The sequence below is a fragment of the Benincasa hispida genome, chromosome 1 (assembly GCF_009727055.1).
Source record: "Benincasa hispida cultivar B227 chromosome 1, ASM972705v1, whole genome shotgun sequence".
NCBI classification, from domain to species: Eukaryota; Viridiplantae; Streptophyta; class Magnoliopsida; order Cucurbitales; family Cucurbitaceae; genus Benincasa; species Benincasa hispida.
In genome coordinates this window covers 10183112-10209236 of record NC_052349.1, presented here as the reverse complement: position 1 = coordinate 10209236, position 26125 = coordinate 10183112, and the positions used below count along the sequence as shown (strand labels likewise).

The 26125-nt window shown below is 36.5% G+C and overlaps 1 protein-coding gene across 2 annotated transcripts; it reads left to right on the top strand.

Annotated features, from left to right (window-relative positions):
* LOC120089198 (E3 ubiquitin-protein ligase BRE1-like 1) lies at positions 1-24964 on the top strand. 2 transcript variants are annotated; one of them, XM_039046620.1, is made up of 20 exons: positions 1-241; positions 477-662; positions 2450-2611; positions 2705-2789; positions 3666-3893; positions 4002-4163; positions 5836-6029; positions 6162-6245; positions 6393-6512; positions 6608-6794; positions 6897-7057; positions 7131-7202; positions 7839-7915; positions 17653-17847; positions 18134-18206; positions 18286-18372; positions 23055-23192; positions 23305-23507; positions 23583-23748; positions 24109-24964. In XM_039046620.1, the coding sequence occupies exons 2-20, from the start codon at positions 552-554 to the stop codon at positions 24238-24240; spliced, it is 2637 nt and encodes an 878-aa protein (XP_038902548.1). In that variant the 5' UTR covers positions 1-241; positions 477-551; the 3' UTR covers positions 24241-24964. The 2 variants fall into 2 exon arrangements, with proteins under 2 accessions (XP_038902548.1, XP_038902541.1); XM_039046613.1 differs by having other exon boundaries at positions 1-662.
* Positions 24965-26125: the final 1161 nt, after the last annotated feature.

Sequence of the window (26125 nt, the reverse complement as noted above, 5' to 3'; positions counted from 1 at the left end):
AATGGCGACGACAAATTCCAATGGGTGATTTGCAGTTGCCGATAGAATTTCCACTTTCCGGAAGTGCCCCCATATCTTTCAAAAATTTCGACGCCATCGGAAATTTGGCACTGCCACAGCACCCACACAACTCGCCATTTCCCCCCCCCTTCCATAGAACAAGCACAAAGTGGGAGCACAAGGGCGCATCAGACCAGACCCAGGTTACGCCCCACAAATTCAGCCGTTCCTCCGAGCTGAGGTTTTTGGAATTTCATTCGTTTTACAGGTTTTCGCCTTAACTAGGGTTTGAGCGGCTGAATCGATCATATATATATTTTTTTATTGGTTTTTGTTGCTTCAAGACTGAGTATATAAGCCCAACTTCGTGCAAATACCTTGTTAGCTCTAGGATTTTCTTGAGGAGGGCTTTGGATTGGAGTAGTGAACGGTAATTAATCTTCCAGAAGGGTGATCCTCTGAATTAGGGTTTTCAGGTGCGTATTCAATTTTTGAAGAGGTGTTATGTGAGTGGACCTGGTGGCTGGCTCTTGTGGCCTGTATCAGGGGCAATGGGGAGCACCGTCGAATCAGATAGAAAGCGGCGTCACTTTAGCACCATATCCCCAACGGCTGCTACTGCCAAGAAAGCGCCCTTCTTGCCCATTTCCGAGGACAAAAAGGTAAGGTCATTCAGTTAATTAGTTTCTAACTGATTCGAACTTATTGTGCTTCGATATTCGGCTGTGTAGTCCATCCTGCCCAGCGGTTTCAGTATAGATTATTACGTTTATTGAACAACTTTGCATGTTTAGTTATTATTTTTCCTTAAGCTCGTATTGACTAGAGATATTGGATTTTTAATTTTTATTTGTTGCCATCTTCCTTTTACGAATCCCAGTGTCAGGACTTTATGTCTTCCTAGTCTAATGCAATCATTGTAAATTTCTGTTGGTTTCTGTTAGAATTTGGAGGAAAGTCATCTTCCGAGAAGGAAAGTCATCTTCTGAGAAGAAAAGATCATGAACTTTTGGTTCTATGTACGAGAATTTTTAATTAATGACTTATGATTTGTGCTTATCTTGAGTGGTGTATGGAGTTCAAGAAAATCCAAATTGATTTTGAATACATTCTCTCTGATGTGGCTTGAGATTCGGGAAAAGCAACCTATTATTTGTATTGAATAATGAAAAAATTCCAAATATTGGTGTTTTTCTTTCTCCCCCCAATTGAATCACGTGTTGCAGTGTATACAATAATTCAGAAGAATCTTAATTCTTGTAATTGATACAATTCAAGAATTAGCATTCTTTATATATCTATATCATGAACATTGCATTGTACAAATATGTAATTTTCACTGTCATTGATTTTGTCATGTTAATCTCTTCATAGTTTCCAACATTTCATAAAACTGGATATTTAGAGGACTACCTGTATGGCTTTGTACTAAAGAAAAAAATGAAAAGAAAAGAAGACAACCAGTATGCCGCAGTCTGTATTCCCATGCATGTAGAAATATGTCCACATTTCTGTATGCCCCTCACATGCGTGTGAGAAAAATACTGTTGGACAATAAATAATTAACACATTCTTTATTGGGCATCCATGTGCAATTTAGGAATAAGCAAGGAAGAGGTTTGTGGGTTCTGTTTATTTGTGGAATTTTGTCGAAGTTTTATTTCCTCAACTTTGCTGTATTTAGGATTCTCAACATTGGATATATCTTTTGAATATCTAATGGATACTTGAGTTCTAATTCATTCTATTTGTTTATACTAGGGAATATTTGTTTTTTTTGTTTAGTTTATATATATATTTTTGTTTATGTTTTTGAAAAAACAAAAAGTGTGCTAAGCTTGGTATAAGTTCATTTTGTTACATGTTTGGAAATTTTGAACTATGAGTTGTTTTTCAGTAATTTCATGTTTTCTTTAATTACATTATATTAACTCTTTTAAGCTGGGTTTCATCAGTGGTGGTTTGTGGGTGCATTCTTCGGGTTTCTTTCCAAGTTTTTACGGTCATTACTTATTAGTGCAGTTATCTGGATTTTCATCTCATACACAAAGTCTTATTTTCTTTACAAAAATTTTCTCCTGCAAAACTTTGTTATGTTCTAAATATCCGTGGCATTTGTTCCCTCAATGATTTCATTTGTTGTTAAGAATACTCCGTCCTCATCAAATTTCATTAGTAGATGGGAAAATGCATAATGAATATGTAGTTAGATTTTTGTTAGTTCTACCAACTTAATTTGTTTCCAGTAGAGAGAGAGAAAAAAAAGCAATAGCAACACGACATGCTATTAATTTATGAATTAAGGAAAGACCCCTTAAACATAATGTCTGCATCCAATGAGTGAACTGATAACACCAAAGGAAATGATGGTCTTTTTCATGGTCTGTGTGCATACTACTGTTTAAGAAATTGAAAACTAGGTCCTAATATTCCCCGCTTTCCTTTGCAGCTTGATGTTGCTGTTCTTCAGTACCAAAATCAGAAGCTCATACAGAAGTTAGAGATTCAGAAGGTAGAGTACAAATCTCTTCAGAATAAATATGCTCAGTTAAAGGAGAAACAAGAGCCATATGATATGACAGTGGCTGTGGTTAAAAACTGTTGGGAAGAGGTATGTGTTATAACTATCACTGGTCATCTTCTAGACATACCACACGATCTTTTGCACGTTGCTTGAGATATAAGTTTATCCATTTTGCAACAGCTTGTTAATGGATTGGAAACATCTTCTGTCCGTATGAGGAGGTGGAGGAGCAAGCAGGATGGCGAACCTACTATAGCTGCTGCAGGTGAGGATTTTTATCCTTTATTTGGACTGATTATGTTATCTTTGTCTCTCTGGTGTGATAAAGTGCTTCCATTTATTGTTAAGTTCTTTAGTTGGTTCTTATAATGAAGTTCTGAAACACAATATCAACAATTGTAGCTTCCCTATATGACCTGCTTGTGTTCCTCTGGATGTATTTTTCCTTTCCCAGTATCTACGGAACTCGAAATTCGCAGTGTTACAGATCATTGATAAAATTATTTAGGTTGTCATGAGATCATGCATATTCTGAATGAGGTTGCCAAGATTCTTGACAAAATGCCTCTTAAGTGAACTAGTGAACTGGGCAACATTTCTTTGAAGGAAACATGAGGGTATATTAGAAGACAAAAGAAATAAAGCCTACAGGCAGGGGATGAGAAGGTCCCCTCCCAACAAAACTAATGAATAACAGCCTGCCAGTCTTAAAGAATGAGGGCGAGGCTGTAAATGTCAAAAAATTGCGATAGAAAGAAACAAGAAATAATAGGGTCTTTCTTAAGGTTAATTGGAGAGCTTCTATAACTCTCTTTGGTAATAGTACATCGTAAAAAAAAAAAAAACACGAAGTTCTCTGAAGGGAAGTGCACAAGCTGGGGTGTGGTTCTAAACCTATATTATTTTCATGCTGCTTGGTTTATGCTTTTCAATTCTCTTGTAATTATACTCCTGTTGTATTTAGTCAACTTAGAGCTCTTAAAATTGTTATAAGATGTTCGAGTAACAAAGACAATCTGCATGTTCCTTTGGTTTCTTGCTTTTTTAACGGAAAGAATCTCTGCTTATTTTTCATATCTTGGTCCCATTCTTTTGCTAGTTATGATTTATGAACATTAAACATTTCTTAATCATGTTGTAGATGGATCTTTGGCTAGCTTTGAAGATGCTGTTCTTAGTCGGCTTGCAGAAACAGGTGCTACTCAAAGTTCCTCAACATATAGTTCCTCTAAGCACATGGAAGAAGAAACAGAATCACCATGCGAGAAGACCAAAACCATTGAGCGAAATATAGAAGCGTCTATTGAAAATCTCTGGTATCTGAAGGATGGTTTACATGCCACATTGTTGAATGAGCTCCCAAAAGATGGTATGAATAAAAAAACGTGGATGCTTATGTGATGATCTTTATCTGCTATCATTCTTTGTTCCATTTGGTTTCTTGCTTAGTCTCTGTACATATTGGTTGTTTTGTTAGATTCATTCAGGGATAGGACATCCGGTGACTTGGTTAAAGAAGCAAGGAATATGAGGTTGAGAGTAAAGGATTTTTTGTTTAAGCAGAAGGCATTGGCTAAAGAATTGGAAAATCACCGAGACTTGAATGCAAAAACTAAAGCTGAGCTAAAAGTTTTAAAAGGTAACTTCTGGACATTTCATATGATTTATCATTTGCTGTTGAACCACATGATAGATACATTTTATCGAATCTACACCTTTTATGTCAAAAAAAACAATACTCGGATTTTTTTGGTAACTTGGTTCCCCTAGCATTTTAAGCGATTTGGTTGGATCACTTTTGGTACTTATACATCATTATAACTTTTTTGGTATAATTATTGAACATGTAATGAGAAATGAAACATGAGTTATTTCAGTATTTATCTATGTCATTAATATATTATCTTATTCATAAAAACAACTTTATTGAAAATCATGGAATAGAAATTAGAGGTTAGAATAGCGTGCTCTGAAACCAAGCAAACTGAGATTAGAAAACAAAGTTTCAGTTGGTATTACAGAAATGAACCTTTCTATTTGGTGTTAATATAAAATGAAGTATGATAAAAAAGAAAGTTAAGAGATGGCTTTGAAAAGAATCAACTACCATTTTTCCTCAAAACTCCTTGAAAGATTATTTTATTTCTTTCCTTCAGTAGTCCAAAACATATTTATCTTCTACACCTTTATACCTCTATTGATCTTCAAGCATGAGTCTAATAATCAATTGCTAAAATAGGATTTACCTCATGGTGGTTTAGTTTTATGAGATTTTTGTAGGTTGCTTTAAAACAACTTCTTCTTCTTTTTTTTTTTTTTTGTTTTTTTTTTGAGAATATTCCCCCACAAATAAGGGGAGGGTGATTCATGAAAAGATAGGTACTTGTAGGAATGTTATTTTCTTTCTTTGTTTTTTGGTTAGAAACTACTTTCATTGAGAAAAAATTAAGGAAAAAAAAAAATACAAGAGCATACAAAAAACCAAGCCCACAAATATCCCACCAGAGAGAGGAGGACCAAGTAAGTAAGGAGTACTGTAGGTGTGTTAAAGGTACGATAGACATCTAGGAAGCACTAACACTTCAATTTGGTTTATGTATCCGTGTTTGTCTCTTGTTGAACATATGTTGGTCACTTGTTAGCACAATAGACATATGTCAAATGCTAGTTGTATAGAGTGAATACAAGTCGAACACTTGTTAGACATAATAAATTGACTCAAACAATGATGTGAAAAAAACAATAAACTTTATGAGCAAAACACGTGAAACTCATCTTTTTTAAGCATATAGATGCACGAGATCAAGTGTAGTTTCTGACATTGTATAAAAATTATTTATATTTTAAAAAAATATATACTTCAATAGTCGTGTCCTAGATTTCTAGAAAATAATGTGCCGTTGTGTTTGTGTCATCTTAGTGAATTATTCTGCATCTCTTGGAATCATCTGTTTAATCAATCCCTTATTGATACAATTCCCAGTTTCTTATTAAAAGAACCCACATTTTCAATTTGGGGTCTCATCATAGAACTTCACAACTTTGTCAGGGGTTTTCTTCTTTCTTAGAATTTTATTTGAGGAATGAGGGATTTTGTTTCCTATCAGCAAAAAAGAAAAGAGAGAGAGAGAGAGAAAAATAGAAAAAAGAAAGAAATGAAAAATGGAATGTCGTGCAACATTATACAGGGGTTTCGATCCGAAGGAGAATATTTTTTATTTATTTCTTATTATTATTGTTTTCTTTAAAATAAAAAATCATTATCTGCCGGATTTTCTGTTGTTTCATTTTTCTCTTTATTTGTTATGAAGTGGAATTGGAGAGTGCAGTGGCTGAACTGGAAGAGAGCAATTCCAAGCTAACGAAGCTTAGAGCTGAACATGATGCCGCAAAAAAGGCTGGATTTCCTGTTTTGAATCTAGCAGGTAAACATTCTGGCAGTGGTAAGGTGAGAGATAAACAAAAAGATCTGCGGGATATGGAGTCTTCTCTCAAAGAGTTGAAGGTAACTCCTCCCCCCTCCCTTCCCCCTTTCCTCGTTTTGGTTTCATTTTGAAACTTTAGGTTTTCCCCTCCTCTTCTTGTTTGAGAAATAATAAGACATTAGTTACTAATGTGATTTAATGCTGCTCTACAGGACCAAGCAGTTGATCGACTGGCAGAATTAAACAGTCTACATGAAGGACGGCTAAAAATGCTTCGACAGTTATCTGATATCCGGGTTGGAACTTATTTAAACGTGGTCTTTTTTTCAGTTGCCTGTTTCCTAATTGTAGTTATTTTATTTTTTTATATAGTCTGAAAATCCTATCACAAGGGTTTACCACATTTAGGATCTGATTTACAATTCTGTTTGCCTTTTTGACAGAATACTATGAAGAGTGTGAAGTCCATTTCATCTTCCAAATCATATCTTTTATTGAGAGATCGAATAGAAAATTTAAAATCGCAAGTAAACGAGCAGCAGGCTTTATTTGAGAAACTACAGGTTGTAAACTGGTCGGTAGTTGCATTAATGCCTGAATCTGTCATTTATTCTGTTGTTTTTCTCTTTGAAGTTAACACAGTTTCTGCCAAATTCAGGATGAGAAGGATAGCATTATATGGAAGGAGAAGGAACTGAATATTAAAAATAACATACTTGATGTCTTGAGAAGATCATCCACTGTCTCTGATACTAGGATTAATGATCTGGAAATGCTGATTCAGAAACAAAAGGATGAAAAAAGGTCAATTGAGAACAAGATGGTTGAAGTATTGAAAGAACCAGGTTGGATGGTGTTTAATGCTTTTCTCAGATCATAGAATATATATTGCCCTCCACATTGATTTTTAGTGCCATTTCCATTCTGATGGATTGCTTTTTCTTCAGGAAGGAAAAAAATCATCTCAGAATTTAGAGCATTGGTTTCCTCGTTTCCAGAAGCAATGGGCTCTATGCAAAGTCAGTTACACAAATACAAAGAAGCTGCTTCAGATGTCCATTCTGTGCGGGCTGACATGCAATCTCTTTCTAGTATTATTGATAGAATGGTAGGGAGAGTTTGATTATGCTCGACTTGAAAAGGGGTTGAATGCTGACATCATTTCTTTTGGACTGATACAGGAAATGGAGTGTGAAAGTTTGTCATCTCGATCCAAGGATCAAATTGCAGAGATACAGAAGTTGGAAGCCACGGTATAATCAACTTTTCTGACAAAAATTTCTTTTCCTTTCTTTGCCTTTAAAGATAGAAATCTTAAGAACAGGTAGTGATAGTGAGGTTTTTTGGATAATGGGCTTGAGAGGGTTGACATGGTAGCATTTGTGTGTCTTGTGTGCCATTTGAGCCATATGTTTTTCTTTTTGTTACTAAGGTTAACTCTGTAACTAGTTCTGCAATGAGGTGTTAGCTTTGAAACTTCATAATTATAGTAATATTTTGTTGATTTGATTCCATAAAATGTTTCTAAAAGAGGTGAATAGGCATTAACCACTTGATGTGGAAAAATTAAGTAGTTAGCGTATTTTAGGTTTTAAGTTATCCTTCAACCATCTTTTCCTAGGTAATGGAAAAGTTATGAAGAATGTCTGTTTCTTATTTCAGAATATGCATGGGGTGTAATTTTTATTTAATGAGTCCTTTTTTTGTGGATTAATATGCCAAGAGTAATGATCAGATTCATGGACGGATTAAAGTGTGCTATCTTCAAACCACCTGAATGATCAGATTCATCACACCACCTGATCAGATTCATGGACGGATTAAACCGACTGCTTGTAATTTACAAAATATTTGGTATTTATAACATCCGTTTCTAAACGTTGATGCAGGTTCAAGATTTAACAGAAGTTAATCGGGAGTTGAAACTCATAATTGATATGTATAGTCGTGAATCAACTGAATCGAGGTAGGGTGGTCTAAATTCTCTCTATTTGGTTTATGATATTTTATATTATCATAAAAAATGAATTAATGTGTTGCAAGAAACGCCTCCTTGGTTGTCTAAAATGGCTTGTCAATTGATCATCTATCTTGTAGTTTAGAGTGAAGAATTACTACCAAATCCAGTCATTGTTTTGGCTATAAACTTCATCGATGAAAGTTCTTTTAATAGTATAGAGAAAATATTGTTAAACTTCGATTTTCTTTTTATTTCAATTATGCGATTGTGCTTTCAATCAATCAATCTAAAAAAGTAGAAGCAATTTGCTCCAAACAACGGAAACGGAGAATTGATTTATAATTGACAAAAAAATATCTTAGCATCAGAAGAGGCTAATAGAATGATTGCAAGACCGATGCCGGAGAAGGCTTTTATAAAGCACAGGATATTGATTTATTTATATTTTTTAATAACATTTCACACACACACATTATAATATACTTGGGCGGGGGCGGGGTCGGGGTCGGGGAATATAATCCCCGTCCCTGGCCCCGTATTGCCAATGGGGAAAAATGTTCTGCACTTCGTCCCCATTCTCCGTGCAATCGGGTATGGTCTGCGCGGGGCCTTGGCCCTGGTCCTATGGGTTAAATGGACATATCTAAAAATGACACATAGAACCTTATGCTCTGCAGAGCAGATCATGCATTGAAAAATGACTTCGATAGATGGTGGCCACAATTCAGCAACTGTCGGAACACCTGACAACCCATCAAACGGTTGGGGATCCCACTTCTTTTGAAAAGGACACATAACTTTTCATTGATAAAATGAAAAGAGACTAATGCTCAAACTATAATAACTAGAAAGGAGAATTGAAAAAAAAAACAAAAGAAGGAAAAAAGAACTACTGGGATTCAAAGAGAAGACAAAAAAAAATTTAATCTCTTAAAACCTAACAAACCAGCTCCAAAAAGAAAAGCAAAACTAGAGAGCACATAAACTAAAAAGCCAAAGCTGATAGTAGTCCAATGAGCCGTCGAGGTGAGAAGACCAATAAGGCTGGAAGTGCGAGAATCAAACCACAAAACAAACCAGTTTCTAAACTGTCGCTTCCAAGAATAAAATTACTAGGAGAAAAATGCAATTTCAAACAAAACAATTAGGCTTAGGCTCATAAATACGAGAAATCCACAAAAATAATTCAATTCCTGGACAGAACCACCAATCTCTTTGGGTTACCCATAATGAAGATCATTTCATGGAATATTCACAAGAGGACTTGGTGAACAATCAAAGAGATTGACTCTTAAAAGGTTTTTGAAAAAGATTAACCCGGATATAGTATTAATTCAGGAAACAAAAAGAGACAGCATTGATAGAGCCTTCATAAAAAGCTTATGGGGTTCAAAAGATGTAGGATGGACCTTTGTGGGAAGCTAAAGGAGGATCGGGAAGTATCCTAACAATGTGGGATGAAGGAAAGACTTCTGTAATAGATACCTATAAAGCTGAATTTTCCTTGACAATTAAGTGCTTGACTATTTGTAAAAAGCAGTGCTGGATAACAAATGTCTACAGCCCCACTGATTATAGAGAAAGAAGAAGACTTTGGGTTGAATTGTCTTCCCTAGCCGATATGTGTGTTGAGCCTTGGAGCATTGGTGGAGATTTCAATAGTATACGTCGAAGAAATGAGCAGTTTCCCATGGGAAGAGCAACAAGAGACGTGAGAAATTTTAACAAATTCATTGGCGAAAACAATTTACTGGAAATTCCTTTCTCAAATGGCCGTTTCACATGGTTTAGAGAAGGTGAAGTAGTTTCTAAGTTACTTATCAATAGATTCCTTGTATCTAATAAGGGGGAAGAGGCTTTTGAGAATTCAAGAGTGGCTAGACCAATGCGAATCATGTCCGATCACTTTCCCCTTTTGTTTGAAGTGGTGCTTTTGAATGGGGGCCAACTCCATTTCGATTTTGTAATAGCTGGCTGAATATCAAGGAATGTTGCAGGCTGATTGAGAGATCCTTTGAAATGGATGAGCAGCAAGGTTGGCCAGTTTCTTAATTTTCTCTAAACTAAGAAGGATCAAAACAACCATAAAAAATGACTAGCTGATTATGAGAAAAAGAAGAAAAGCAGAGAAGAATTCCTATTGAAAAATATTGGAAGGAGAGACCAATTGGCCGATGATGAAGGGTAGCATTGAAAGCAGAATTATTGGCAATCTACCAAATGGATGAAAGAAATCTTATGCAGAAAAGTAAATTAAATGGGCTCTATTTGGGGGGATGAAAACAATGCCTTTTTCCATCGTTTCCTAGCTGCAAAATAGAGGAAGAATTTGATAGCAGAATTGATCAATGATCAAGGAATCCCAACCAGATCCTACTGTGAAATTGAAGAGCTCATCTTGGGGTTTTATTCCTCTCTTTACTCCAAATGTGATGGGGTTAGATCAATCCATGTAACCTAGAATGGCCAAGAGTAGTAATGTTGAATTGGCACGCTTTCCTCTCCTGCCAAGATATTAGCTTGAATTGGCGCGCTTTCGTCTCCCTAGAGCACTAATGTTGCTGTTTCAAATGGCTGCTTCTAGGAGTTAGGGCTGGTTGCAATTTTCTCAGATGACAATAGCATTATTCTTTCAGTATTTTATTTTGAAATGCATTGTTTAATTGAATTAAGGTTGCCTTAAACTTTTAGTGTTTGTTTTGCTTTATGAACTTATATGTCTCGGCTGTATTGTATTGATTAAGTTCACGATTATTATAGTTCTTGAAGATGATGATAGTGCTAAAGGGGTGTCAACCTAGTTGAGATACTTGGATGTACCTGCTGATCCTAAGTCCTTTCATTTTTAGTATCTCTTGTACATTGAGCATTAATTTCATTTCATTATCTTAATGAAGAGGCTTGTTTCTTGTTTAAAAAAAAAAAGGAAAATGAGGAGGAATTGATTCCATCTAAAAGTCACATTTTTCAAAGCAGAGAACTTGGCCGTAATTTTGGGAGACAATTTTGCTTGAATATTTTTACCTTTCTCAAACAAAGTATCAAAACCATCTGCAAAGCAAACTTTTGGAGTCTCCTCAACAAGATCATCTTGTGCTAGAGAATCTATAATATCCTCACTAGTTAAACTAACATCTGAATCTCCATCAAAATTGTAACTCGAAGGAGCGTCTTGAGGAGGTGGATGGCTATAAACTTCGTTTACAAAAGTAATATTTGAACCCGATACTTTAATGATTGATTGACTGAAGTTCAAACTATAAGGTAAAGGATATGTATTGTTTGCTGGTTGAATCAACTAATAGGAGACGTGTACATGACTCCTCCCAAACATCTGAATTGAACTCAATGTTCCTTTGCGGATGGATGCTTCTTTTGGATAAAAAGAAAAGGAGAACTTTCTATGTTCACATCCCCTTTACTGCTCTCAAAGTCGATGGGTTGTGGAGTACTAATTGCGGTTTCCATAGGATTATTAAGGCTCCTTAGAGGAAGCGGATCCACCTCATTCGAAGCTGGAGCAAAACTGGTTCCTTGTCTAACAGAATGATATCACCCTCTAAAACAAAATTTGAAACCTCAAGCGCTTCTTCATCACACTTAACTTCAATCAATCTCGCATCTTTGAAAAATAACTCGACTTGAAGGATAGAAGGAGGGTCTAATGGATAAATATCATCAAGTCTAAGGTGAAAATTTCCATTAATCTTACCTTTAACATCAATTTCAGTTGGGAAAAACCACAAATTTCTTTTAACTTCAATATGAGCTTCGGAGCAAGAAAAAAATTCAGAGTAGGAGAAGAAATACCAACTAGACCCAAAGGTTTTCTCCAATGGCTGCAAAAATAGGACGAGTACATAAAGGCAAAGGTAAATTTTTTATCGACAGTCAACCTCCATTACTCACAATGAACTTTGGATGAGAATGTGCTTTGTAAGACCAATTTTCAACCTTCAAATGCAAGGATCCAATTTCTCGCCATTTTTCATTGAAAACCATATAAACAAAGCTATCATCAAGTTTTATTAATGCCTTATCAACCATGAAAGGATTGATTAGAACTTTAGACTGAGTCCGCCTCTTAGCTTCTTCTTGGAGTTCACGATCCAAACTTTTTGAAGATTATTCATCCAGGATATTTGTCTTAATTGGAATGCGTTTTTATTTTCTATGTAATCAAGCGATTTAGTATTTTTGTAATCCATGAATCCCTGTATCTCGTATTGGAAATGATGAGGGTGCTATGGGGTGTCAACATAGTTGAGATGTCTGGGTGTACCTACTGATCCTCAACTTTTAATTGTCTTGGTTTGATATTTTGTCTCATTATATTTTGAGCTATTACTCTTTTTATTATATCAATGAAAAGTTTCGTTTCTGTTTCAGGAAAAAAAGTTAGAACTTTAGACTGAAAATAATTTTCCAAAGCAAGATGAATATCTTGCCAAGAATAGTAGGCAAACAATCGAGAAACAACAAACAGATTGTTGAAGTTCATTGACAACACTTCCTTATCTTTTTTGACCCAAGAAGAGAAATCGGACTCAGATGGCTGAGAAACGACCTGAAAGTTTCTAGCCACTTTCAAATCGAGCTAAAGGCTCACCAACACCTAAACGAGGGAAGGACAACAAACAAGACTCCAGTTTACCCAAAAAATCTCTAATCATTTCCCAGAAAACCATTAGACCTTTCTTCAAGAAACCAGTCGGAACATGTAGATTTTTCCTACCACCAGTAGGCGACCAAACAACACATTTGAAAAATCGTTCATTGGGGATCCCATTTCTAATCCCACATATATTGTCTCCACAGAGATACTACTCTAGTATCTTGATCCTCCTAGGTTGCTTGACTGCTAACTGTCTGTATAAGGGAATGTGGAGTCTCTATTAGTAAAGATGTGGTTGTGGGTCCTTGTGGTTGCCCCACTGGAACTTCCTCCTCGAGATTTGTTGGAGGGGCTAGGGGCTGGTCACCTGCCTCACGAGCTTCTTAGCATGTTCTAAGTCTCCACGACGACGAGAACCTCTTCTCCAGCAGGCTTTCTCCACGATAACTACACTAAAATTACTTCTCTTAGTTTACATGACATTTCTAGACCATCAATGCGTTATCTACACCATAAAGCTCATACCTAGATAACATCTAATGCAGAAAATGATAGACTTGTACCTCAACATGTTGCTTGCATAAAATTTGATCTATTAAATTAAGTATATTTACATACACCTTTTCTCTCACTTGGTGGTGATAGAGGATCGTTGCTTAGCAATGGAATTCTTATCGCTTACGATGTAAGCTAGTCTATAGAACCTATAATTGGCTCTATACCAACTGTAACGCCCTAGGCTCTCAAGCCCATGATTCGAAATCTGGATTCTACACCTAATGGCTCCGACATTCCCTTGGATCTCTTGTGACCAGGAACGTCATCCATGCTTGTTTTAAATTGCTCCTAAGAGTGAATACTATCTCCACAAACCAACATGGGTCCTTTTAGCATGCTTTGTCACTCATACACTAATAAGCACAGATACTGACACGCGATACAAATATGACATGACACTGCCACGATGATGTGCCAATTTCCAAAAAAGGACGTGACACATCGGGACATTATTTTTTTTTAAAAAATAAATGTGTGTTGTGCATATAAATATATTGTGAAACATTGCCTTTTAACATCAAAATAACAACCATACAATTCATGAAAAAACGAATAGATAAAGATGACCAACATACACTATCATAAGTCATAACAATATTCAAGTTCCAATAAGTTAGTAATTAGTTTAACACAACAAAACTACAAAAAAAAAGTATCTACTTTGAGACCAAAAAAAAAAAAAAGAAGAAAAGAAGAAAAAAACAGAAATGGGATGTTCATAGAGATCAAAGTCATTGACGTTGAGGTAACAAAAATTGAATCCAATTGCAATCCATTGACCGACAAGAAGAAATTACTCAATTGAAACGGCTTCAATGTCGTTCACACTTGCTGAAAATAGAAAAGTCGAAGAAGAAGAAGTGAAGAAGTAAAGACGATGCTGCGAATCGTGAAATCCATTCGAGGAAGAAGTCGAAGAAGATGAATGAAACCAACCGAACAAAAAGGGTCTGAAAAGTTTGAATGTGGGCTTTCTTTGTGGGTCTTATAATCAAGCATTCTTAATTAAAAAAATAAAAAAAATAAAAAAATAAAAAATAAAGTAGAACATGGGGTTTCTTCTGGGCGCATGCCTTCGTCGGTGGTTGAGGCGCCAAAAGACGCTGTGAGGCACTATGGGTTGAGCGCCTCTTTGACGACACTTACCCAACCATTGCAAGAGGCGCTCCTCCCCTAGGTCGCCTCGCCTCTCGCCTTAGGCGCGTGCCTGGGGCAACTCAATAACACTGTTAGCAGCAGCTGACAAAGTGTAATCAACCAGCCGAATAAAATCCTAAAATAAGTTTAAAAAAAGATGGGGTGAAGTTATTGATGCATTCCAGTCCTATTCTTGCCTTTCCATCAATCACCAAAAGTCTGAAATTCTAGGCATCAATCTCACTCCCACACAGCTTCGGGACCTTGCGGGGTTGTATGGTTGCAAGGTTGGAATGTGGCCAAATTCCTACTTCGGGCTTCCTCTTCATGGTAAGGCCAGAACTCTCTTTTTGGGCCCTGGTGATTGAGAAAATTGAGCGAAGAATTAAAGCATGGTCATCATCTTACATATCTAAAGGGGGAAGGTTAACTCTTATTCAAACCTCATTAAGCAACCTTCCTACTTATTATCTTTCCCTTTTCAATCTTCCTTACTAAGTGGCCAATATGATTGAAAAGATCTTTCGTGACTTCTTGTGGAAAGGGAAGGAAGATGGCTCTAACTTACCTTTTGTTTGTTAGGACAAAGTCACCTCCCCACAATCCACCAGTGGCTTGGGGATCACCAATCTCAAGTTGAGAAATGAGTCTCCTTGCAAAATGGATTTGGCGCTTTAGGATGGAAAAATATGCTTTATGAAGGAGAGTAATCATGGCCAAATTTGGAACATCCTTGTGCAGTAACAAAGCTGGTTGTCCACCACCAAAGGTCCTTGGAAAGCTTTGTCCTATCTCCAACCTTTTGTGGATCAGCATGTTGTTGCTATTTTAGGCCGTGGGAATTCCATATCTTTCTGGTACGATGCTTGGGTGAACAATATTTTATTGCATAGGTCTTTTCCCAACCTATTTTCTCTGTCACTGGCAAAGGAAGCCATGATTTATGGAGCAGGGAGGATGGTGGGTGGAATCTCCACCTTTGTAGACATCTAAATAATTTGGAAACCGATGAATGGGCAATGCTCTCTCAAACACTCACTACCTATCAATCTCTCCAATCTGACGACAAATGGTTTTGGAAGCTGGAACCATCAGAGATCTTTTATACAAAATCATGGATTGATTCTAGGTATGACACAGTGGTTTATCTTCTAAAAGGGAAGGAGTTACCACGTATCGAAAAAAACAGCGGTTTATCTTCTATAGGCACCATCGGTGGTATTTGGTCTGATCACTATCCCAAAAGGATTAAATTCTTTCTTTGGGAGCTATCACATTGGGCTATTCTCACACATGACAAGCTTCAACGTCGCAACCCCTCTTAGCGATGTCTCCCAACTAGTGCACTCTTCGCAAAAAGGACACATAATCTCAAAGTCATCTATTCATGTTTTGCCTTTTTTCAAGGAGCTTTTGGAATCACATTCTTCATGCTTTTAATTGGTATGTGGTCTTTCCCTTGGATATCAACCAATTCCTCTCCCTTGTTCTCGAAGATCATCCTTTCGAGGGTAGAAAGGGTCTCCTATGGAAACATATTTCTAGAGCCTTCTTATTGTCGGTCTAGCTTGAATGAAACAATTGCCTCTTCAACAACAAAGCTCAACACTATGAACTCTTTTTTGATCAGGTGCATAACATTGCCATCTCTTGGTGTAAATTATTTAAACATTTCAAATGTTATAGTTTTGATTCTCTTTTGACAAATTAGAGATGTCTTTTGTAACTCCTTTGGTTGTGGGGCTTCTTTCCTCCTCTCTTTTGTAATTTCATATAAAATTGTCTCTTTTTAAAAAAATATTATTATTATTTTTTTAAAATTCTTTTTGCAGCTTGCAGTGTCCTGGATGTGCCCCTTACTGTATCTTGGCATGTCAGAAACAAAAAAAAGTTAATAAAATAATCAACATGCCAATTGGCGTGTCGCACACGTGTCCGACATGGACACTTGATCATTTTAGGAGTGTTGGTGCTTTATAGCTTCGCACGCTTCCTAGGAAATTTTTCAGGATGTTACCCAACATAGATTGCTCCCAGCTAAGCACACATAGCTTTGGAGTTCTTATGATTGAGCAACTGAAAAGGATGGTGTACCTTGTTGGTATAGGTAGTAACTTTCCGTTCTTGTGATTTTAGTTCATTCATGTACCTCTCTTGAACTCAACTCAGGTGTTATAATTTATCTATGATGAGGATCCATTTGGTGGTTGCTGCTCATTCTTTGTCTCCTCCTTTGCACGTTTTGGGGTTCCATCATCCACTGTCCGATAGGGAAACAACAGAACAAAAGTTCTGGCCCATCTTTATTTAAATAGAGAATTTTGTAGTATTCTGAGGGAAGAGATGTTTGTATTTGGAGTCCTAATCCATCGAAAGGATTTTCTTGTAAATTCTCCTTTTGTTGTTTGGTTAGTCCTTGTCCCTCAAGTGGTTGTCTTTGTTTCATTATAGAAGGTGAACATTCCAAAGAAGGTTTAAGTTTTTTGTGTGATGGATTCTCAATTGAAGAGTTAATGCTTTTGGATTGGATTTAGAGGGAGGTGCCCATCGTGTTGCATTCTTTGTAGGTAAGCGGCTGAGGACTTTATTGTCTCCTTTGAAATTGTGATCTGACTCATGCTGTTTGGAGTCTTTTCTTTGAGGAGTTTAGGTTCTGGTTGCCTAGACATAGAGGGTGCAGAGAGGTGATCAAGGAGTTCTTTCTCCACACCTCTTGTTGTGAGAAGGCAAGGTTTGTTGTGGCAAGATGGGGTGGTTGGTGGGGGGCCTTTGGGGGAAGAGGAACAACATAATGCAATGTTTCTTTGTGGGCTTCGGAACTGAAGCCTTCTTATGACTCTTCACGTCATAATCAATGGGGGAGGGGGTATTTTAATTTCTCTCTGTTGCCTCTGGTAGTGAAGGGCCTTTATTTATTTATTATTCGTTTAATATTATGTAGTTTAATTTTATGTTTTTGTATTTTTTTTCTTTTCAATAAAATTCTGTTATTTATTAAAAATAAACACATAATTTCATGGACGACTTTTTTTTAGAGCCGTGGACTTTTTCCCTTAAAATTATGGATTTATCAGTGAATTTAAATCCGTAGTAAATTGAACCTTTACAAGCAACTCATGATACATTTGAAAGATTTTATGAGCAGAGACCTTAGCAGAAATCTATCTTCCAAAATAGCTCCCAAGCATGCCCTGGAATATCACATGAATTAACCTCCGTCTCCCCTGTTTTTATCATGGTAGAAAGTTCCTTTCCCTGCTTTCTTTGGTTTTTTTTCGAGGGGGCAGGGTGGACAACAAGATTTAAGGGGTGGAATGTTAACTTTTTCTTCTCCTTTTTATTTTGCTTCTCTAATCTTTGTATGCTAAGAAGTTCTAAAATGTACCGATATTTTATTCTGGTTAGGTGTGTGCTTAGAAATTTACTTCTGCAGGGAAGTCTTGGAAGCTAGGGATTTGGAATATAAGGCGTGGGCTCGTGTTCAATCTCTAAAATCCTCTCTGGACGAACGCAACCTGGAATCACGTGTTAAGACTGCAAATGAAGCTGAGGCTATATCTCAGCAAAGGCTAGCTGCTGCTGAAGCTGAGATTGCACGCCTTAGACAAAAGTTAGAAGCATCTAAAAGGTTGGAATTTGATCTGACTGCCTTATTCCTCAATTTATATTCAGGGTGCTTATTGTTCCTCCTCTGCCCTCTGAAACCAGATTCTTGGATCCATTTTTCTTGAGTTGTGTGCACATTTGTGTTCTATACTAGTTCTGCTAATAATTTTCAGTTACATTGTTTGAATGTTTGCTTGCTATCCGGTTAATACTATTCTGGGATACTTGACAGCTTTTCAAGTTGTTTTCCCTCTAACATTATAATCATATAGGATTCAAACCATGTGCTCATCTTCTTTACTTTTCAGGGATTTAACTCGATTATCAGATGTTTTAAAATCTAAAGGCGATGAAAATGTGGCATACTTGTCTGAAATTGAGGTAACTTTTTTGTATTTTGAACTTTGATTGTTTGGTCTTCTAAGCATTGTGAGGTAATCGAATTGTTAGTCTTTGACAGACAATTGGGCAGGCCTATGACGATATGCAAACTCAAAACCAGCATCTGTTGCAGCAAATAACTGAGAGAGATGACTACAACATTAAGGTGATTACATCTTTTGAGGCTAGAAGATTGATGAGGATAAATTTTATTTACCTTCTTTTATTACTTCTGCATATTAAGTGAATGGAGGCAATCTTCATTTTCATTATATCCTTTTTTTTCCTCGTAATCTTCAAAAAAAAAAAAAAAAAAAATTCAAAACACAATGGTTCAAACTGACCTCAGAAAAGGAATTCAAGCTTTTGACCTAATTTCCATGGTGTGTGGGCTATGTGAGAAAGTGTAGCAACAAATAATTTTTTGGTGCACTATGGAACATTTTTTTTTTTGGTTGAAAGGGCATACAAAAGATCCTAACTGTGCAAAAAATGGCTTCAATCGAAAGTGATCAGTTCTAGTGGGAAATTGGATGCCCAATCATAGGCATGACACCTAGTAATTGACTGAACCCCATCCCACGATATCACAAAATCTAAAAAAGAAAAAGAAAAGAAAAGGTAATACTCCTCTCAATCTTAAGGGCCCAAAGGATTTGTATAAAGTACAGGTGGCACAATATCCAAACCTCACCATGAAACAGTAGATGCACTATGATGTCCTCCATAGAGCTACAATTCTTTTGTTCTTTTTCTTTTGTTCCTTTTTTCTAATGAGTAATTTGGCTTTTACTGATAAAAATGAAAGAATGTACTAGGGCACCTAAAAGAGAAACCAACGAAAAGGTGACCCAAACCTTTTCAAGGAACTGGCTTCAATCCGAAAAGATAAGAACCATATGATAATCAATAAAACGGAGAGATTGACTCCCAAAATAAAATTTTAAATCTAACAATATCCAAAACTTCATTCACAGACCTCTTTACGGCCCTAAAAGTTCTACCATTCCTCCTATAACCGTACCTTAATAGACAACAAAAATACTAGTATGCCAAAGGAAGCAATAACAAAGCTCTATGAGGTAGACTACAAATCTTGGAGAATTCTCGAAGGAAAACCTTATTCATTAATTGTTATTCATACATGAGGGGAAAGACTCCTATTTATAAAGTTTGAATACAAGTGGAGGTAAAAAGGGGATTGAATACAAGTGGGGGTAAAAAGGGAATGAACCTATACTTTTACCCAATTACCCAATTTAAACCCTTTTCTACTTACATCATTCTACCCGTCCAAAAAGAAAACTCGTCCTCGAGTTTTAAAAAGAAAGAAGAAAAAAATTGAAATAATCAAGAAATAAAATAAACTCGTTCAATGGAGTATGGCTAAAACAACCTCCTACATAATATTGTGAAAAAATCTCTAAGACAAATTCTTCATCAAGTTCATCAAGACTCTAAGCATTGTAGGTGTTCGAGTACCTGTTGACCAAGCTAGTATCTCTAAGCAAAAAAAAGAACATTTTTGGCCAGCTAGTTATAAGTCTTTTCCCATAAGTACGTCGGTAGCCTTGAATTTGATCCCACGAAGCCGAAGCGCCACTTTTTAGTTTGAGAGAAACAAGCTTAACCTTCCTGTCGTTCAAAGTCCCCATATAATCAAAGAAGCATTCAACATTCTTTACCCAATTGAGAAATACTTCAATGTTTATGCGCCCGTTTTAACATGGAAGGTCAATTTTCATCTTATGTTTGGAATCTTGCCTCCAAGGTTATCTACCATAATTTCCTTGAGGTTGGTGCCAATCTTGAAAATTTTCTATCATTCCGCCTATGATATGGCTGATCTTGGAAAATTTTCTTGAAATGGAAGGTGGTCTTTAGATTGGAGGGTATCTTTGGCAATAATCTTGCATTAGATTTCCAAGATTTTCCTCGTCAGAAGAGATGGATCCCAATCCTACCACACTGTGGGGAAGATGTCTTTGCTGAAAAAAGTGATGGTTTTGTACAGGATTCTCCTACCCAATTGCCCCCTCTGACCAATGCCAAATTGAGGTCCATAAGGTGCTCTACCCCAGCCTTGGATTCTTTGATCAGCTTGAGGTTGTGTTTCTTGAAATCTTGCAGCTCTAGGATTGCCTCTCTCATGTGGCAATTGAGGTAAAACAGCCCGTTCTTGGTGATCTTGGCGTGGGTTAGCCATGTGTTCTTGGATGCGGTTGAAGTTTGGATCTTGTTCTTGAATGTTGGTAGAATTGTAGTTTTGTTCTTGGATGCGCAGAGGATTGGGATTTGGAGCTTGGATTGGATAGAGGCAGCAGTAGTCTTACCCTTTTCTTGAGTGAGGAGTTCTACTGCTTGTTGAATTCCAGCCATAGAAGCCATAAGGCCAACCATTTTCGATTGTACATCCAGTAGCCAAATGTTATTTTCTTCAAGTGATGCTTCCACATGAGTCAAGCGTCGGTTGAGAGATTGAGGAGAAGAGGATGATGCTTCGGCATCTGAAGGAGGGTCGGGATTCTTGGAGGTGTTCTTGGTCACCTTCAGGCTCTTTCATGAAGGCGCTCTGATACCTTTTTTGGTGTATCGGGAGTTTGTAAGTGAACTAAGAGTGAGGTAGTTAAAATAGGTAGTTTGTTATTCTACAAGCTTGTAATCATTTCATCTATAAATAAAGCATCTCCCCTCATTATGAGGAAGAGAATTACATTCATTCAAATTCAGTCCTTTGGTATTACATCAATTTGGTATTAGAGAATCCGATCTTGGCCAAGCTGATTGCTGTTGATGGGACTCTGGGAAACTCTTGGCAGTGCCGATCGTAAGAAGGAGTTTCGTGAGCTATGCTCGTTGCCAAACAACACACACCTAACTAGGGGGAAGCCTTTAAATTTAAGAAAATTGAGAAGAAGCCGATTATATTGACATGGATGAAGGTGATAGGGTGTCTTGTGTTCTCCAAACGGTGCCGATTGCTCTCAAAGGAGATTTTTTTTTTTTTTTTTTTGAATACCAAATTCCTCATCATAAGCAGCTCTCAAAGTAGATTTTAATCCTCAAATACATGGCAAAATGTTTGTTCAAGAGAGGGAGACTGATATATTGGGTCTTGTCTTGTTGAAATGAAAAAAAATATATACAAAAAACAGCGAAGACATTCAGCACCATATTGACTTGGTTCTACAATCCCTCATCTTCCTCACTATAGGATGAGTCTTAAGGAGTATGAGATCCTCTACCGACATACTGAAGAATTATTGAAGAGGGGGCCACATTCAAACAAGGCTTAACGCATGTGCGGTGCTAATACTTACCCCTAAAATATAGTAGTTGGAGGGTGTACATTGATAGTAGAACTATCAACCGGATTACAATGAAGTATAGCTTCCCAATCCCTAGAATAGATGATTTACTTCATCAACTTGGAGGAGCCTGGATTTTTTCAAAAGAGGACTTGAAGAGTGAATACCACCAGATTCGAATGAGGTCGAGGTATGAGTGGAAGACTGCATTTAAGCCCTAGTTCTCATTCGTAGACTAATGGCCAAACCAAGTTACCACATTGAGTTGCCTTATGACCTACATATTAATCCAATATTCAATGTTGCCGATCTCAAACCTTATTTTCCCCTCGATGACTACCGATTGGCATCCTAATTGTCATCCTTGAGATCGAGTCTGATTTTAGGGGGGGTGGAATATGGTGTATCGAGAGTTTGTAAGTGAGCTAAGAGTGTTTTAGTTAAAATAGGTAGGTAGTTTGTTATTCTACAAGCTTGTAATCATTTCATCTATAAATAAAGCATCTCCCCTCATTTTGAGGAAGAGAATTACATTCATTCAAATTCAGTCCTTTGGTGTTACATCAAATTTGATGTAGACTACAAATCTTGAAGAGTTCTTGAGGAAAAATCTTATTCATTAATTGTGCATACATGGGGGAAAGCGAGTTTAAATACAAGTTAGGGGTAAAAAGGGAATTAACTGAAACCTATTACCTAATTACCCAATTTAACCCTTATCTAATTACATCACTCTACCATTGTTCTTTATATATGTGTAGGTGTGTGTATATATATAAAAGAAACAATAAAGTTCATTCCGGAAAAAAACTAGGAAAGGGAGGGTTCGGGAGTCTCCTCAATTGGAGAACCACAAGGGAAAATTGACAAGAGCAGTACTGCAGGTTCAACTCATTGGAAGAACGCTTCTGGAGTCATTATTATAATAAATTGCATTATGGAAAAATTAATTATAACATAGTTAGAAATATGGCTGGAGTTTTAAAAGAATTCATTATTCTCACTTTTTGTTTTTCTTTACCATATAAGTTTGAACATCCATCTCCATTCACACTATTGTCTACTCTTTATAACCCTGAGAGGGGGAGTGAAAGGTCTAGAGATGCAAGTGGTTACTTCCGGCTTACCAATCCTAAATTTTAGAGAGTAAAGATGCAAGTGGTCACTCAACTTTTAGCCAAAATCGTCACTGAAATTACCGATTTCTGGTTGTTTGGTCTCAAATGCTGCATTATTTTCATGTTAGGACTGTTGTATGTCAACGATAGAGTATTAATGGGTTATATGAAATTTTCATAGTGGTATAATTGTAATTACTTGGTAGTTTGTTCGGTGAATTCGTTGGAGTTCACAAATTAGACATAGTTTTGGGACATCAGTCTGTAGCGATGGATTGTGAGGGAGAGATAAGTCCTCTTGAAAGGTTGTTAATATTGTAATTTCTTTCTATTGTGCAATATAGCCACTTTTGGGAACGTTATAAATATCAGTCTCAATTTTTTATTTGACGTTCATGTGCTGTCCATATCTGTTTTTGCAGCTTGTGTTAGAAGGTGTGAGAGCAAGACAATCGCAGGAGAGTATGCTCATAGAGAAACAGACCTTGGAAAAGGAGGTTCAGCAAGCCAATGCATCTCTTGTACTTTACGAGATGAAAGCTGCTAGAATTGAAGACCAGGTAATATGAGAATATTTTGAGACTAACTGTGGGGATGGAGAATTTTAACTTACCTTCTGAATAATTATGTTATATTTGCTTATTTATCATTGTAGTATGATTAATATTACAGTTGAGAGGTTGCTCGGATCATGTTCAGAAAATTGAAGACGGCAAATTACATGACACAGATACTCTAGAAAACACTCAAAAAAGATTATTGGATATTAGAATAGCATCTCAGCAAACAAGGGAGTCACTTGATCAATCTCAATCTAAAGTTGAAAAAAGTCGAATAACTCAAGCAGAGCTGCAGATAGAATTAGAAAAAGAAAGGTCTGGATATTTCCTGTTTCTCTTCTTTTATTTTGTTCTTGCAGAACTTGGGAATGATTTTTAGCTCTTTTTTAGGTTTGAGAAGAAAAGAATTGAAGAGGAATTAGAAGTTATTGGGAGAAAAGCTTCACGGCTTGAAGCACAGATGGAAAGCTCATCAGTAGTTGAAAAGCTTCATGAGGAACTTGGGGAATATGAAAAGATAGTGAATTGCAAAATTTGTGTCAACAGTAGAAAGCAGGTAACTTTACTTTTTCCTAGCATATTATGCATATTTAGATTTAGCTTAGAGATTGGAGAATTTGGTATCGTTATTGCAATTTGTTGCTTCCAAGAAAATAGTACAAACGAAGAAATCTTAGTTGGCTAGTAACTGGGAGATGAATTCCTGTAAGAGATAAACTTATTATAGAAGGTGAAATCGTATGTTTTGGGACCAAAATTGCTAGGCTTGATTCAACATGTTGTATCGGGTGTTGATGCTTCAACTTCGAATTTTGTACTTCCACTTTCTTACTTGTTTAACAAATCTCTCGTCTGTCTTTTCTTTTCATTTGTGCTTCATTTCATGTTAAAATTTCTTTTTCTTTTGGCTCTTCAGGTTGTCATTACAAAGTGCTTCCACCTGTTCTGTAATCCCTGTGTACAAGATATCTTGAAGAGTCAACATCGCAAATGCCCAAGATGTAGTGCAAGTTTTGGGCCCAATGATGTCAAGCAAGTTTTCTTTTGACTTGAAACTGCTCATACATACCTATCGACAAGACTTAACTCAGCGGCCTTTGGTGCACATTTCATGGCCATTTGGTTGAGGCAAGAGTTGACATGGGGATACAAACAAGTTTATGTGTATGGCTATGTTAGAATGTAGAGCAAAGTGCAAACAGTGCGTGAGACGAGAGCAAGGAATGTGGAATTCCTGCTGCATAGCAATTTATGAAAATCATTTAGATTGTTGGCTTGGTTCTAGTTTGTGATTTTATCGAAAGTTTATTAAGATGCATATTTATTTCACCTTCTCTTATGATGTGCTTGGAGCAATTGGAAGCTTTCAATTCAATATTTGCAGATTATTCAAAATCTCGCTTCACACTGCTATACAGCCATGGATGGACATAGACAACAAGGTTTACTTTGCTCAACCAAAGAGTTGCACTCCCACTCCAACAGTTGAAGCTGCAGTTGATGTGTGGTGTTCTTAAAGCAACGGGTTTGCCCTCTCAAAACAGCTGGTGGGGATAATCTCATCACTCCTGCCGGCAGAAATTTTTGTACATGACTTGGTTAGGCCCTAGAAGCTAATATTTCCATTCGATATATTTATTCCCCTTTTTTTATACCTTCTGATGTATTTGAGTTTCCATGTTTCAATGTTTAGTGAATCTATCAATGCACATGAGGTGCAGAATTTGTTGAAGATGCTTTGTTAGTATAAGATTTGCTTGTTTATTTGGCTACTTTTTAATCTCGTTTTTTATCTTTTTATTTTTATTTCATTTTGGTCCTTGGTCCTATAGCAGTTGCTTGCTCCACTGTCGAGAAATGAAGGGGAAAGTTTCTCATGTTTTTCTGTCTTTACAGGCCAAGGATGAGCATTGTTTAACCGAAGTAGTGTTCGGTATAGAAAAATAGAGCTTTCTTCAATGGAATTTCAACCGATCTGCAAATTCCGGATGTCCAGATCATTAGTGATTTCCATTTTCTACTTTTTGTTAATTATTTTTCCAAAAGATATTTTAATTAGATTGATCAAGTTGTGATGCCTTAAACATGGCATGTGAAATATTCTGGGGTAATGATTATAACTGGTCTAGAAAAAGGGTCCTATTGTACGGAGGTTGAAATTTGGTTAGTCAGGAAGGACTATGTTGTCTTGTTATGGGCGTGTGGTTAAATCTTGTGAGAGCTTTTCTTCATTGTATGATTTTTAATTTTTTTTTTTATTATTATTTTTGTGTGTGTGTGTGTGAGAGAGAGAGAGAGAGGTTACTGTGACTATATACTGAATAGGCAAGTACTGAACGATTCTCATTTTTATAAGTATTACTGTAATTCATCTTACAAAAAGGCTCTGTCCCTTCAAGGAAAATCAATATGGAACAAAATGGGGACAGCACACATCAAAAGCATACAAGTGTCACATGATTTCTCCTATGGCATTTTGCACCTCTTTTACATAAAAAGCAACAAATTTGATGAAGGAAACTTAAGACATGGGGTATGATTTCTTTTCTCCTTTTCAGTTGTGGCAGTGCCCATAATTCTTTTTGGCTAAATAAATATGTTATTGAATAGTCTTCTTTCCTTTTTTTCCTCTCTCCATTTTATTACTTTCCTTGTTCATTTGAAAATGTCCCAAGATTTCAGTTTGTGTAGATTTGATGCAGACCAAACATAGGGTCAATGATGTAATGAATGGTGATCATGGTTTTTGGTTGTGATGTAGATTTCAATGAAGACAACATTGATGTCAACTAGCTCGCTCTTGAATCAACCCCATTTGCAAGGTATTCATTCAATAATTGTATTATTCCAAATCTACTTTTCTTCTTGTCTTTACTTTTGTCATATTCCAATTATTATTAAATCAGAAAACATTGGTGGTGCAGTTCAGCGAT

Coding starts and splice junctions, on each gene's coding strand:
- LOC120089198 (XM_039046620.1), top strand. CDS start 552: ATGGGGAGCACCGTCGAATCAGATAGAAAGCGGCGTCACTTTAGCACC. Junction 4,164..5,835: donor TGAGCTAAAAGTTTTAAAAG/GTAACTTCTGGA, acceptor TTTGTTATGAAG/TGGAATTGGAGAGTGCAGTG. Junction 7,203..7,838: donor TACAGAAGTTGGAAGCCACG/GTATAATCAACT, acceptor ACGTTGATGCAG/GTTCAAGATTTAACAGAAGT.